Genomic DNA, 16818 nt, shown 5'->3' with positions numbered 1-16818 from the left:
GGAAATAAATGAACAATATGCAACATTAGAAGTATAATAAAAATAATTTATTGCTTATAATGTGACAAATAAACAAGAAATAATAAAAATTGGAGGTAATCATTTGAATTAGGATTTCCCCACCGACAAACATGACCATTATGCATGAACTCAAAATAAACTAAAATGTCCAGGGTAAAATTATTTCCGGTTTTGATAAATTTCGGATCAGCAGTCGTACATCAGGGATTTTTTTGAACAGGGGAGCAGCGCCCTCATGCCATGGCCATGTGCCCCTTACCCTGGGAAGCAGATCCTCTGATTGACCAGGGATCACATGTGGCCACAGTCTTCAACTGTGACCTGTCTGATAGTAATTTTGGCCCCAAGGAAGCCATAGAATGCTCCATTTTAACTTAGAATTATCAAAAACTCTGGTAGGGAGAACCCTATCTCCCCCATTTGGTGTGGGGTATAATGATACGCTTCAGTTGAACTTGATGGCAGAATAAAACAGTCAATGTGGATGCAAAACACGGTATGGTTTATTGCTGGATAAACTGGCATAGAAACATATAACACATGAATAAGGAGCCCCGAAACTCCGAAACTAGCCCTTTATATAGGTGCGTATCGAACGTGAGAGAAAACACGTAAGCGGGAAATACAAAATGAAGTACGCGGGAGAAAAAGATACAATACAGAGTAAAATGATTGGCTGAAATTAAATGATTCTAATTGGTCGAGAATTACTCAGAGGAATCCTTCATGCGAAAGGTAAACGAATTAACTATAGCGAAATGACATGTAATAATAATATTAGCAATATGAAAACGAATACAAATATATATTATGAATCTCCGACATTCTCCCGACTTTGAGAAAAAGTACACATTCAGGAATAATATATATATATGAGAATAAACGAATAACGATTGATAAAAGAGTTCACTAATAATTATTAGTTCATTTTTTCAAGTTCCGGGGAACACAAATTGAACTTGTAAACGTCTGATCTAGTGTGATTTTTACTAAAGTTCAGATAAAATCTTTGAGTCTGACACTGGCGGCAGCTGCGGCGTCACGATGTGGTCTGCGTTGTGGCAATGGTGTGTCATCATCTGTACTTCCACTGGTAGGGATGTTGATTTCATCATGCATGTTAGTGATACCATCTGTGGCAGTGGGTTGTGTTGTGTCATCGCTGGATGATGTCAATTCCTTCGATACAATTTCCAGCGGGAACAATTTATGAATAGGGCGGGACATATGACCATTGGAAGTTTTCACCTCAGCTGACCGGACAAGTCCATCTTTGCCGTAAACTAGACTGTTTACTATAGCAAGTTGCCACTTTACTCGGCGATTAATGTCGTCGTGTACTATGACAACATCACCTACTTTAATAGTATTGTTCTTTGTACCGGTAGTAGGGTGACGTTCGCGTAGTGCGGTGAGATATTCTGTCTGCCATCGACGCCAGAATTGTATGTGTAGACGAACTAAATGTTCATATCGTTTGTTGACTTTCGTATGACTGTCATAATCGGGGTCATAAAGTTCATCGTCGGTAATGTTTATGTACGGTAACTGTGTTAATGACCGGCCGTTGAGCAGATGAGACGGTGTCAAACTGACGTTGTCTTCGATGCTGGAAGACACGTATGTTAATGGACGATCATTAACAGTAGCTTCGATTTCGGTAACTATGGTAGAAAGTTCATCAAAGGTGATTAGCGCACGGCCCAATACCTTTTTGATGGCGTTCTTGGTTATGCCGATTAACCTTTCCCAGAATCCTCCGAACCATGGAGCTCGTTTCGGGATGAACGTCCACTCGACGCGATGCGAAGCAAGATATTCGCGAACTTCTGAAGTATCGAGTAGATTGCGTATTTCTTCCGCGGCGGATATATAAGTGGACGCGTTGTCGGACAACATATGACTGGGTAGTGAACGTCTTGCAGCGAAGCGACGGAAAGCGTGTAGAAATGTCTTTGTTGACAGGTCGGGTATAACTTCCAAATGGACGGCGCGTGTCACTGCACAAGTGAATAAGCAAACGTAGGCTTTATTTATTTTTCCATCAGGTGTTTTGGTTATGAGACTTCCAGTGAAGTCAACTCCACACACGGCAAATGGGGGCATCATATTTACGCGATATGATGGTAGCGGTGCTTGAACGGGGTTGGAAAACGGTTTTCCATCGACCTTGCGACACGTCACACAACTTCTCAGTATACTCTGTACAACCTGGCGTATTTTGGGTATCCAGTGTTGTTGCCGAATCTGGATCACTGTAGACTGGACACCAGAATGTTTATTTAGTTTGTGTGCTTTCATCACAATTAGTCGTGTATATGCATGGTATGACGGTAACAGTATCGGGTATTTCGTCACATAGTCGAGCGGTGCGTTGTGGATAAGACTTCCACAGTGAAGTATTTCCTTCTCGTCTAGAAATAAGTTCAATTGACGAATGAGCGGTCCGAACTTGCGTCGTTGTTCGCGTAACGCCTGGATAGTATCCCCGTAATGTTCAGATTGGACATTTCTTGTCCACAGAAGTTTAGCGTTCTTAAGTTCTGTTGATGTGATTATATCATTGTTATTGTCCGAGTTTGGCTGGCGAGTGATTTGTTTTATACGGTTAACAAATCGCAGTACGTAGACGGTCACACGCAACAGTTTATCGAGTGAATTGTACCTGGAAATGTCAATAATACGTTGAACACCGGAGTTGTCACTTTCATCAGTCTCTTGACGAGCGGTTTGTGCGTTGATGAGTGGCGAAGTAGTATCCGGGTTGACGAGGTCGTCATCTTCCTTCGTGATGTTGACATGTAGTTGAGTAGCATTGTTCACATCCCATGTTGGCCACATTTGTTGATCTGGTAACCATGACGGCCCATAATTCCATTTGGGGTTTGAACGGAGGTCATTAGCTGATATACCTCTCGTTAGTAAGTCCGCGGGGTTGTCCACGGTTGGACAGTATTTATATTCTTGTGTGAAGTCGCGTATTTCTTGCACTCTATTTTGAACAAATACTGGCAACTTCTTACTGCTATTAATCCAATGCAAGGTCGCTTGACTGTCGGACCACAGGAAATGTTCAGTTATATTGAATTTGTCCGATAGAGCATTCAGTACGAGTTTACCGAGTCTCGTAGCGATCTGTGAAATCAGCAAAGTATTTCTTAACCTGCAAGGAAGATAAAAAAGCATTATAATATTAAAATGCCCCAGCACATGCTCAAAATTATTGTAAACAAATGACATGTGACCTACACTGCGAATAGCGGCTTGTATCAAATATAATCAGACATGACACACCACATGGCATGATAAAAATTGACAAAAATTGTTGAGCTTTATACTATGTAGAATCTAATAAAAAATTGTGCATGTACAACTTGGAATATGAATGCAGTCGTGAATCATTAACTAATGCTCTAAAATAGAACAGCTGTAGAGTGGAACTTTGCATTCAGTGAGAGATAGTGACATGTAACTCCAGAATTGTTGACAGTTGATCAAGAATACTGATCGCAGAATGGCATGTTATCCAACACTAAAATAATCAGCCCCTTATGCGTAAAATCAAATAGCAAGAAATGCAAGTAAGTTCGATAAGAGTACAACATGGCCAAGGCAAACAAATTGTTGCCATGGATACCAATATACAAGTTTTTTTTCTGTACTTACTGTTTTTGACACATCTTTGACTCGATCTTTTAAACTTTGATGCTGTGGATCAACTTTCTCACCAGAATTTCTTTTTGACTGAAAGTGCATCTCTGCCTGCAGTGCTTCATGTTGCAGACTCTCATGTTTTTGAAGCTTTCTTTCAAAATGCTTCAATTCTTCCTGTTTAGAAAAAAAATAACATTCCTATAATCTGTGTTTTTACTTATTCCACATAATTGAACATGAACTAACTGACTGACTGACTGACACACACAAAAAAAAACATCTTAGTATGTTGAGATTTCACAGTAAGTTTAATCCATAATACTCATCACTGAACAATTGTAGAAAAAAACTAAATTTGCTGAAAATTTTGCAGAAAAAACAAAATGTATACACTTTCATGTACCTTAAATGAATACTATTCGCTCATATAAATAACTTTATTCAAAAAAGTTTGGTCATTGTTAGTTGCTTTACTAATGGGAAAGTGATCAATGAGCAGAGAAAATGTGGCACCATCATACGGTGGTATGAAATGATCTTCTGTTTTTATAACATTGACCAATAGAGGGCAGTGTAAGAATTATGAATCTATATTTCTGTGCATACAATGTATATTTGCAATGTAGTGATTTACATTAAAACATTCATGTTTCAGTGATATAAAAGTTGAACGAGTGTCTATGCAAGGAATGTCATCAATCTTTGTGTTACATTGGCAAGTGACGTCATCAATCTTTGTGTTTCATTGGCAAGTGATGTCATCATTTCTTGTGTTTTGATACATACAATGTAATTGTTTCTTTTATTATTTTTGCAACCAAAAATCATTCCTAGGTGTCTCGGTGCAAGTGATGTCATCAGTATTTGTGTTTCAGTGTAAACAGTGTCATCATTCCTAATGTCTCAGTACAAGTGATGTCATCAGTATTTGTGTTTCAGTGTAAACAGAGTCATCATTCCTAATGTCTCAATGCAAGTGATGTCATCAGTATTTGTGTTAGTGTTAACTGTCATCATTTCTAATGTCTCAGTACAAGTGAGGTCATCAGTATTTGTGTTTCAGTGTAAAGTGTCATCATTCCTAATGTCTCAGTGCAAGTAATGTCATCAGTATTTGTGTTACAGTGTAAAGTGTCATCATTCCTAATGTCTCAGTGCAAGTGATATCATCAGTATTTGTGTTTCAGTGTAGTGTCATCATTCCTAATGTCTCAGTGCAAGTGATATCATCAGTATTTGTGTCACAGTGTAAAGTGTCATCATTCCTAATGTCTCAGTACAAGTGATGTCATCAGTATTTGTGTTACAGTGTTAACCGTTATCATTCCTAATGTCATCAGTATTTGTGTTACACTGTAAAGTGTCATCATTCCTAATGTCTCAGTACAAGTGATGTCATCAGTATTTGTGTTAGTGTTAACTGTCATCATTTCTAATGTCTCAGTACAAGTGATGTCATCAGTATTTGTGTTTCAGTGTAAACAGTGTCATCATTTCTAATGTCTCAGTACAAGTGATGTCATCAGTATTTGTGTTACAATGTAAAGTGTCATCATTCCTAATGTCTCAGTACAAGTGATGTCATCAGTATTTGTGTTTCAGTGTAAACAGTGTCATCATTCCTAATGTCTCAGTGCAAGTGATATCATCAGTATTTGTGTTTCAGTGTAAAGTGTCATCATTCCTAATGTCTCAGTGCAAGTGATGTCATCAGTATTTGTGTTTCAGTGTAAAGTGTCATCATTCCTAATGTCTCAGTGCAAGTGATGTCATCAGTATTTGTGTTACAGTGTAAAGTGTCATCATTCCTAATGTCTCAGTGCAAGTGATATCATCAGTATTTGTGTTTCAGTGTAAAGTGTCATCATTCCTAATGTCTCAGTGCAAGTGATATCATCAGTATTTGTGTCACAGTGTAAAGTGTCATCATTCCTAATGTCTCAGTACAAGTGATGTCATCAGTATTTGTGTTACAGTGTTAACCGTTATCATTCCCTAATGTCATCAGTATTTGTATTTCAGTGTAAAGTGTTATCATTCCTAATGTCTCAGTGTAAGTGTTGTCATCAGTATTTGTGTCACAGTGTAAACAGTGTCATCATTCCTATTGTCACGATGCAAGTGATGTCATCAGTATTTGTGTTACAGTGTAAACTGTGTCATCATTCCTAGTGTCTCGTCCATCCCATCCCATCCCATCCCATCCCGTCCCGTCCCATCATAAACATTTTACTTACTTTAAGTGACTGTAACTCATCCTCTGTGAAGTTAGAAGCCAAAGCATCTTTGTACATCTTAACAAGTCTCGGTTCTACGAATTCTCCACGCTCTTCTTCTGGCAACATTTTCATTTCTAATCGTTTATAATCATCATTCAATGACTTGTGTTTCAATTTTAACTCTAATTCTTTCAATTTCCGGTCTTTGCCTGCCTTGGCTTCATCAACATCAAGTCTATTAAACTTATCAATCCGATTGAAATCTAGAAAATTGAAAATTACAAAGTTATAATTATAAAAAAAAATGTTACAGGGATGAATGTAGAATTCTACAGATTGAATAAAAGAAACACTGTAAAATACTTTATTTTAGCTGGAATTAATTTTCGCTGAAAAGACTTTTTGGGTATTTTGTATGGAATTTATCTCCACTGATGTTTGACAAGTTGAATGTAAAAAATAGGAAAAAATGTATACTTGCTGGATTTCATTTCCACTGAATCGTTCCTTCAGCGAAAATTTATTCCAAGCGAAAATGAAGTATTTTACAGTATATGACAATCTTGCAGCAAATTTAGTTATTGGACTAAGATTTCCAGCCTACTTGGATTTTAAGTTACAAGCAAATACCATACCCCATGCATTTATGTATGCATGCACATATGGAGAAATTTACATAAATTGGTTTCTATGGTTTCTGTGGCAAATTAATATTTGGCCCAATCTTGTCCCAATGCAAAATGACCAGGACTGTTTTATTCTGAGGCATAATCTTTACTATTAATTATTCATGATACGCAGTGACATTATGGAAGCTGGGAGTACAACACTAACAATAGGGGAAAGTAGACAATGCTTGCGCAAGAGATTCTACATTCATATTTGCATCGAGCGTTTACATATGACCGAAATCACTCGTTAACGATGAAACTAAGTTGAATTTCATAACAATTCAACAAATTTATTTTTTGTACATTATAATAATCACTACTGAGTACTAATCATCAATTGCAACACTTCGAAAACAGTAAGTTATTCACTTGTAAAACTCAGCATGACCGAGATCAGTTGCTACTAAGCAATATGTTTGTTTTGATTTGAAACTTCTTTTAGAATATACTTTTTGTTACCAACAAAATTAAAAAAAAATAATGCATATTAAATATACAAATATATATAAATATTTTTATTTTTTGTCATGTGAACAGTTTTTTTGATTGACTAATGTCAAAATCGCCTATCATAGAACCAAATTAAGGTCTTTCACTCCTCCTTGACACCTATTTAAAAGATTATTTGTTTGCAATTTGATTAAATCTTGCGGCCTGGCAAACAGAGATTTGAAGTATATTGCTAGAAATGCATCATTTGTTGTCCATTTATATTCCTTATTACAAGGGACAGTTAAAAGTTTGCATATTCACCAGTAACAGCACATTTTAGAAGCAAGGGAACAATTTACCGGTCATTTTGGAAATTTTCTGTGGGGTAGGTGTATTCCGGGGGGGGTATGTTTATTAGATTTTGAAGATTTGTCCAAGGGGTATGTTTATTCCAGGGGTTATGTTTATTTGAGACATGAGAGTAGTGTGAACTAGATGAATGAAAGTATCCCATACTACCACAATGCAATCCTAATTAGAGAGTACTCCACAACCTAAATACCCAGACACCGATCACACCCTACTGCAATGAAAATACCCAGACACCGATCACACCCTACTGCAATGAAAATACCCAGACACCGGTCACACCCTACTGCAATGAAAATACCCAGACACCGGTCACACCCTACTGCAATGAAAATACCCAGACACCGATCACACCCTACTGCAATGAAAATACCCAGACACCGGTCACACCCTACTGCAATGAAAATACCCAGACACCGATCACACCCTACTGCAATGAAAATACCCAGACACCGATCACACCCTACTGCAATGAAAATACCCAGACACCGGTCACACCCTACTGCAATGAAAATACCCAGACACCGGTCACACCCTACTGCAATGAAAATACCCAGACACCGATCACACCCTACTGCAATGAAAATACCCAGACACCAGTCATACCCTACTGCAATGAAAATACCCAGACACCGGTCATACCCTACTGCAATGAAAATACCCAGACACCGATCACACCCTACTGCAATGAAAATACCCAGACACCGATCACACCCTACTGCAATGAAAATACCCAGACACCGATCACACCCTACTGCAATGAAAATACCCAGACACCGATCACACCCTACTGCAATGAAAATACGCAGACACCGGTCACACCCTACTGCAATGAAAATACCCAGACACCGATCACACCCTACTGCAATGAAAATACCCAGACACCGGTCACACCCTACTGCAATGAAAATACCCAGACACCGATCACACCCTACTGCAATGAAAATACCCAGACACCGATCACACCCTACTGCAATGAAAATACCCAGACACCGATCACACCCTACTGCAATGAAAATACCCAGACACCGATCACACCCTACTGCAATGAAAATACCCAGACACCGGTCACACCCTACTGCAATGAAAATACCCAGACACCGATCACACCCTACTGCAATGAAAATACCCAGACACCGATCACACCCTACTGCAATGAAAATACCCAGACACCAGTCACACCGTACTGCAATGAAAATACCCAGACACCAGTCATACCGTACTGCAATGAAAATACCCAGACACCAGTCATACCCTACTGCAATGAAAATACCCAGACACCGGTCACACCCTACTGCAATGAAAATACCCAGACACCGATCACACCCTACTGCAATGAAAATACCCAGACACCGGTCACACCCTACTGCAATGAAAATACCCAGACACCGATCACACCCTACTGCAATGAAAATACCCAGACACCAGTCATACCCTACTGCAATGAAAATACCCAGACACCGGTCATACCCTACTGCAATGAAAATACCCAGACACCGGTCACACCCTACTGCAATGAAAATACCCAGACACCGATCACACCCTACTGCAATGAAAATACCCAGACACTGGTCACACCCTACTGCAATGAAAATACCCAGACACCGGTCACACCCTACTGCAATGAAAATACCCAGACACCGATCACACCCTACTGCAATGAAAATACCCAGACACCGGTCACACCCTACTGCAATGAAAATACCCAGACACCGGTCACACCCTACTGCAATGAAAATACCCAAACACCGATCACACCCTACTGCAATGAAAATACCCAGACACCGATCACACCCTACTGCAATGAAAATACCCAGACACCGATCACACCCTACTGCAATGAAAATACCCAGACACCGATCACACCCTACTGCAATGAAAATACCCAGACACCGGTCACACCCTACTGCAATGAAAATACCCAGACACCGGTCACACCCTACTGCAATGAAAATACCCAGACACCGGTCACACCCTACTGCAATGAAAATACCCAGACACCGATCACACCCTACTGCAATGAAAATACCCAGACACCGATCACACCCTACTGCAATGAAAATACCCAGACACCAGTCATACCGTACTGCAATGAAAATACCCAGACACCGGTCATACCCTACTGCAATGAAAATACCCAGACACCAGTCATACCCTACTGCAATGAAAATACCCAGACACCGGTCACACCCTACTGCAATGAAAATACCCAGACACCGATCACACCCTACTGCAATGAAAATACCCAGACACCGGTCACACCCTACTGCAATGAAAATACCCAGACACCGGTCACACCCTACTGCAATGAAAATACCCAGACACCGATCACACCCTACTGCAATGAAAATACCCAGACACCGATCACACCCTACTGCAATGAAAATACCCAGACACCGATCACACCCTACTGCAATGAAAATACCCAGACACCGGTCACACCCTACTGCAATGAAAATACCCAGACACCGGTCACACCCTACTGCAATGAAAATACCCAGACACCGGTCACACCCTACTGCAATGAAAATACCCAGACACCGGTCACACCCTACTGCAATGAAAATACCCAGACACCGATCACACCCTACTGCAATGAAAATACCCAGACACCGATCACACCCTACTGCAATGAAAATACCCAGACACCGATCACACCCTACTGCAATGAAAATACCCAGACACCGGTCACACCCTACTGCAATGAAAATACCCAGACACCGGTCACACCCTACGGCAATGAAAATACCCAGACACTGATCACACCCTACTGCAATGAAAATACCCAGACACCGGTCACACCCTACTGGAGGTATGTAAGGTTGCATAAATACGCCAGTTGCGAGTGGTGAGTTGCGAGTAGCAAGTAGCAAAATGTGTCAGTTGCGAGCGCTCGAAAGTGGCAGTTGCGAGCGCTCGAAAATGGCAGTTGCTAGCGCTAAAAATAGCAGTTGCTAGTGGCGATTTGTATGTAGTTGCGAGTGCTAGCTACCTCGGCATTGTGTGAAATAAAATTAAGTCCGATGTCCTACCCACTTGTTTTCAAGTTACATGTGTTGAAATGTAGCGAAATGTTGAATGTCTACGAGACTACACTAAGCCAGTGCGAGCGAGTCTGGCCGCTAGATCAATCGGAACTATGTGAAATAATAAAAATAAGTCCTCGCCTCCGATGTCTTAGCGGCATATTTTCTTGTGGCGAGTGTTGACATGTATTGATATTCTAAATCTATATTCATTGAAATCGCCGATTTCTAGACATCTCGACCCAAGACACTTCGTCCCAAATTGGTCATCTCGACACAGACACCCTGGACATCTCGACCCTTCGCATCGAGGCGACCCTATCTCAATGTGGCGACGCAAACATCTATCTAGTTCAAAGTTGATCGACATCTATTGATTTGAAACACCGGCTACAGAGAGCAATCTAGTGCAATGGATCAATTCAAAAAATGTTCAAGGGTTGCGTGCTGTGAAATGAACAACGAAAGTACATAAACGCCACAGTCCGCTTCATGTATATTAACATAATTTTTACAATGTGTGACACGGATTTCCGACATAAATGGGGAGTGTCAGCAAAAATAATAGATTCTAGATCCAGGTTGTGCTTACGTATAACTTTTATTGACTGAGTTTCACGCCGTCGAGCAGGAAGAGCAATACACAATGGGTTCACATGAAATAAAAACAAAAGCAAAAAATAAGCATCGATAACACGCTGGTTGTAAGAGTTGAATGTGCATCGTCATAGCAACCACTGATAACGTCGGCCCACGATTTCACACAATCACGTTCATTACATAGTAACCTGCACTATAGCAAAAGTTACATCCCGAGTTGAGTAACAAGTGACATTGAATCGAATATAACTGGTACTGAAAACATGATCAAAACAGCATAAAAAGCGAGTATCACGAAGCAAATAAAGTTCAATGTCTATGAAAGTTATCGTTCGACAGCTTCATTGATAACACAGTACAGCGTGTAGCATGTAGCGGCGATGGCATGATGACTTCTAAAAATAACGATTAACTGATAGAAACTGACTAGAAATAACTACAATCTCGTCAAATCAATTCCTAAAAACATACTGTACAAATACTGAAAGGCTGAATTACAGATGCAAATAATAAAAGCGAAAATAAAGCAGTTTCTGAACGGTCATAGTGTAACACCAACCTGAGTTTCACGCCGTCGAGCAGGAAGAGGCCCAAGTAGGGGATTTCCCTGACCACGTGACTCAGGTCAAACACCTCCGGCCGCATAGCGTTGCAGGCGGATCGAAAATAGAACAGGGGTGGACTACTCTGTTCTATATGAGTGTACAGGGAATTATTCTGTCCCGTTGCGGTACGCTCATTCCTTGCATTTTGGTATTGTATAAATAATAATAAATAAAATTAAAGGGGTGTCCCAAACAGCTCGTCACATCCTCCCTCTGTTTGTCGAAACGACGTCCTCGGCGTTTAACTAATCCCAAGGCTAAACACTTTGCACTTTAGCTTCTTCCTTTGATTTTGTGAACATTGACATGAGGTAGTCTGCAAATCTCGCAGGTGGTTGTCTAACTCGCTGTGGATAACGTTGAATTGGTTCTGAGGTTGATTCAGAGTTCTGGCATGATGTATTACTTGCTAGTGTACGTGAGAGATCTTGAGTTGAGTTAGTGGAAACTTCCCTTGGAATGTGTAAAGATTCTGTCACATTTATTTGTGTTCCTGTGGGTGAGCATGATGGTTGCTCTGTTAAAGCAGTTGGGCTACCTGTGACAATTGGTGGCTCAGCCTGTATAGTTGGGTTTGGCTGATGTTGAATGACATTGTTCAATGTTGAGGTAGTTTCTATTACAGAGAAGTGTGGGGTTATATCTGTTTGAATGGATGTTAGTGGTGTCTGGCTAACAGAGAATTCAACAACATCTCCATTAGGTTCATCTTCGTTATCACTCAGATCATCTATGTCTGGAGTTGATTCTTGGCAGGTTGTTTCCTTTTGTTGTTTATGTGGAATATCTAGATTACTAGGTAGGAATGTACAAATTTTAAGCATATTGCGATGTAGGGTTCGCTCCTTGCAACTAGTTTCTGACCGTACAACATATACAGGCGAGTCTGGTTCCAGTTGTTTGACTATTAAATATGGTTCAGATTCCCATTTGTCACCAAGCTTATGCTTGCCAGTTTGTTTTAGTTTAGCTAGCACACGGTCTCCTGTATTGAATGGTATAGCCTTAGCTTTCTTGTCGTATCTGGTTTTCTGACGATCCCTAGCCTTATCTGCATGTTCTGTTGCTGTTTTGTAGGCGATTTTTAGTCTTTCTCGCAGAGATTTGACATAATCTGATGGATCTACACCCACACTAGATTGGCTGTTAGCTTTGTCAGTGTGGAAAATCAGGTCTACGGGAAGGTTTGGGTGACGACCATACATTAAATAATGCGGAGAGTAACCTGTTGAATCGTGACGAGTGCAGTTGTATGCATGAGTCATTGCTTCAAGATACTCCTTCCAATCTGCTTTCTGTGATTGATCCAAGGTGCCTAGCATATTCATGAGAGTTTGATTGTATCTTTCGGTCATGCCATTCCCTTCTGGATGATAAGGTGTGGTATGGGTTTTGGACATCCCAGCCATCTCACAAAGCTCATTGACGACTGCGCTTTCGAAATTTCTACCTTGATCTGAGTGTAGTCTCTTGGGGAATCCATATTGAGAAAAGAAGTATTTCCACAGTATTTTGGCCACTGTTTTAGCTTTCTGATCTGGTGTTGAGTAGGCCTGTGCATATCTCGAAAAATGATCGGTAAGAACTAGTACATTCTCGATGCCGCCTTTAGATGGCTCTAAAGTTAGAAAGTCCATACATACCAGCTCCAAGGGCGCAGAAGTACGAATACTCACAAGTGGTGCTCTGTCTGCCGCTGGTGCAGCCTTGCGCAAACAACATCGTTTACATTCTTCACACCACACTTTCACTTGTGTGTACATCTGTGGCCAATAAAACCTACTACGAATAAGGTCCAGTGTCCTCTCAAAACCAAGGTGTCCCATATGGTCATGGAGAGCTTCAAAGATAGATCTACGCAGTTTAACTGGCAGGACCAATTGGTAGACTGGGTCTAAATTAGACGAATTCACCACACGGTAAAGTACACCTTCTCTCACACAAAGCTTATCCCATTGTCTCACGATCATCTTAGCCCTACTGTTCAAACTGTCTATCTGTTTCCTATTTGGCTTTCTCTGTAGTTTTCTGTAGGAAAGTGCAGGGGCGACCTCAACATCTTCCAGTTGATTTAATTCTAACTCCACAGGGGTCATGACAGGTAATGTGTTCGTCCCATCATTAGAAGTAATATCATACTCTGCGCTCTTTGTAGGTAGCTCAATATGTTTGTGCATACCACAAACTCCACGAAAAGTGTCTGCGACTTCACTCTGTGGCATTCGCGAGAGTCCATCGGCGTTTGCATTATTTTTTCCAGGTCTGTATTTGATGTCAAAGTCAAATAATGCAAGCTGCGACACCCATCGTTGCCCTGTTGCGTCTAACTTTGCCGTTGTCTGAACATAGACGAGCGGGTTATTGTCCGTTAAAACAGTGAAGGTGTTGCCATATAGATGTTCCCTGAACTTATCTGTGACTGCCCACTTTAGGCATAGAAATTCCAGTTTATGGGCTGGATACCTGGTTTCAGCGGGTGCCAGACCTCTGCTGGCATAAGCTATTACTCTCTCTCTCCCTTCCTGTACTTGTGCTAGTACTGCCCCCAAACCTTCTCCTGAAGCATCGACCTGTAAAATAAAGGGTTTACTAAAGTCGGGGTAACCAAGCACTGGGGCAGTAGTCAACTTCTCCTTGATTTGTCTGAAGCTACTATCACATTTTTCAGACCATACAAAAGCGGTTGGGATACTCTTTGGCTGTTTACTACCCTTCTTCTTCTTCCTTGGGTCTCCTGAAGTCAACCGAAACAAAGGTGCTGCCAACTTTGAATATCCCTTGACAAACCTCCGATAATACCCTGCGAACCCAAGGAACTGAAGCACTTCCTTTCTGTCTGCTGGTGTCTTCCAAGACCTGACTTTGTCAGTCTTCTCTGGGTCAGTTGATACACCATGGCGGGAAACAACATGACCTAAATAATGCACTCTCTCTTGCAGCAGATGGCACTTCTGAGGTTTAAGTTTCAACCCATGTTCACGTAACCGATTGAACACCATTTGCAACCTATCTACATGTTCCTCAAATGTTCTTGAAAAAATGATTATGTCGTCAAGGTAGATCAACAAAGTACTGAAGTTTTGGTCACCAAAGCATGTCATCATAAGGCGCTCAAATGTAGCTGGAGCATTTTGGAGGCCAAAGGGCATTCTATTCGCCTCAAACAAACCCATTGGGGTAGTAAATGCTGTCTTTGCTCTATCTTTCTCCGCTATCTCCACCTGCCAATAGCCAGCAGTAAGGTCAAGTGTTGAAAAATATTGTGCTTGACCAAGAGATTCCAATGCATCGTCAATGCGAGGGAGTGGAAATGCATCTCGTATTGAGCGGAGATTTAGCTGCCTATAATCAATACAAATTCGCGGTGTTCCATCCTTTTTTCGAACAATCACTATCGGAGAGGCATATGGACTCTTACTTGGACGGATAATGCCAGCAGACTGCATGTCTTCCAGGTGTTTCTTCACTTCCTGATATTGAGATGGTGGTATCCGTCTAGGAGGTAGACGGAATGGGTGGTCATCAACTAATGGAATCTCATGTTGGATTGTTGAGGTTTTACCATAATCAAGGGCATGCTGTGAGAACACATCATTGTTCTTTCTCAGTAACTCCTTTAGCTGGTCCAACTCATCCCCATTACTCACTGCTGACTGACTCAAGTCAACGTCAGGTAGATTGGCTTCTGTGTTATTTGAACTACGACAAGCAGCTGACTTAACATGTCTATGTGATCTACCATATTCATGACCTGAACCATGGTGTGCATTTTTCTGTTCCACTGTACTACCCCTTTCGGTAAAATCATTCTCAGATTCTTCTGGGGTGCCTGGGAAGTCCTGAACCATACTAACTGCATGTAGATCTGCAACATGGACTCTAGGCCGGATGGTCACTGGTCGCTGATTTAGGTTATTTACTCTAACCTTAATCAAACCACTATCTACATTAACTAACATTCGGCCAACCACTAGTCCATGGGGTAACTGACTATCTATAGGGTTCTCTACCAGCGCAGTATACGACTTCCCCTTTGGGCCTCTTGGTACTGTGCACAATACATGAGCCTCTTGCCCTGGAGGTATTTCCATATGGCCACGTCCAACACTTCTGGCTGGCCCAATACAACCAGTCTTACCTCCAAGCTCAGTTTTCTGTAAAGTCTGATATGTGTTGTACCACACCTTCGACTTCTTACGTACAACACTCTCATAACATTTACCATACACAGCTCTCAATGCATTCTGACTTCTACGAATCACATTTGTTCCTATTAACAAGGGAACATCCTTGCGGTACTCAGTCACAGGGACAACAAAGGTAGGCACATGGAGATATTGTTGCCCAAGAAACATCAAATCAACATAAATAACTCCATAATGAGGCACATCCGATCCACCAGCTCCTTCAATCTCCACGTCAGACGGTTCACATTCCAGGCTTCTAAGCTTTTGGTGTGCTTGACAGAATTCATCTGTCACAGTGGTAACCTGAGAACCAGAATCAATCAATGCACGGCATATTTTGCCATTAATTTTGACCTCTGCCTCATTTAAAGGTCCAACAACTTGTTGCACTGTCTCTGCACTCCAGCTGGAATTTCTGTTAACTTGAACTGGGGGACATTTAACACTGTCACCTGTGGATAGTCCCTTTTCCACAGGCTTTACTCGTTTAAAGGCCTGTTTCCTTTCCTTGCTGCCCCACCATCCTGTGGTGTATTACGACATCCAATAGCAATGTGACCGGGTTGTTTACATCGAAAGCAAATTATCTCAGAACTATATGACTGAGTGCTTTGAACTGGTTTGTCTACTTTGTCAGACGCAGACTGACCTTTGGATTCTAACCTATCTAGCCGACTGGATTGCTGCTCCTGAGTCAGGACTATTTTATGTAGTAATGATGTAACCTCTGCAAGATCATGGGTAGTTGAACCTGCAGCAGCACTGCTGTCTGTGTAATGACTATCTTTAGACTTTTGCGGTTGACTCTGTGATTTCTTAACTTTCGATGCAGCAGGTATGGCTCTTTTCTCTCTGGCTATTTGTCTGAGTTCCTGTTGTAATCTATGGAATGTCATTCGCCTCGGCTCCATTGGTGCTAGTCTATTGTAGAGGTCAGTATCATTTATGCCCTTCATGAACTGTTGGGTCAATTTGTAATCCCTGTCAGGGAAGGGGTTTCCACAATTTTGTGTTTCTTCGATGGTTCTCATAAT

At 41.1% G+C, this 16818-nt stretch overlaps 1 protein-coding gene across 2 annotated transcripts in view; it reads right to left on the bottom strand.

Annotated features, from left to right (window-relative positions):
* Positions 1-502: 502 nt before the first annotated feature.
* LOC146730298 (alpha-2-macroglobulin receptor-associated protein-like) overlaps positions 503-16818 on the bottom strand; it is a 37882-nt gene continuing 21566 nt past the window's right edge. The window contains exons 5-7 of one of the 2 annotated variants that reach the window (XM_085493988.1): positions 5913-6157; positions 3688-3849; positions 3122-3184 (exon numbers count right to left, since the gene is read on the bottom strand). In XM_085493988.1, coding sequence (XP_085350114.1) covers positions 3137-3184; positions 3688-3849; positions 5913-6157 — 455 coding nt within the window. In that variant the 3' untranslated portion in view covers positions 3122-3136. Of the gene's footprint in view, positions 3185-3687; positions 3850-5912; positions 6158-16818 lie in introns of those variants that run through there. The other variant, XM_085493987.1, reaches the window with a different exon arrangement.

Source organism: Saccoglossus kowalevskii, chromosome 19 (genome assembly GCF_978046115.1).
Source record: "Saccoglossus kowalevskii chromosome 19, keSacKowa6.1, whole genome shotgun sequence".
NCBI lineage: Eukaryota > Metazoa > Hemichordata > Enteropneusta > Harrimaniidae > Saccoglossus > Saccoglossus kowalevskii.
Note: the sequence above shows the minus strand (reverse complement) of the source record. Positions and strands in the feature narration are given on the sequence as shown.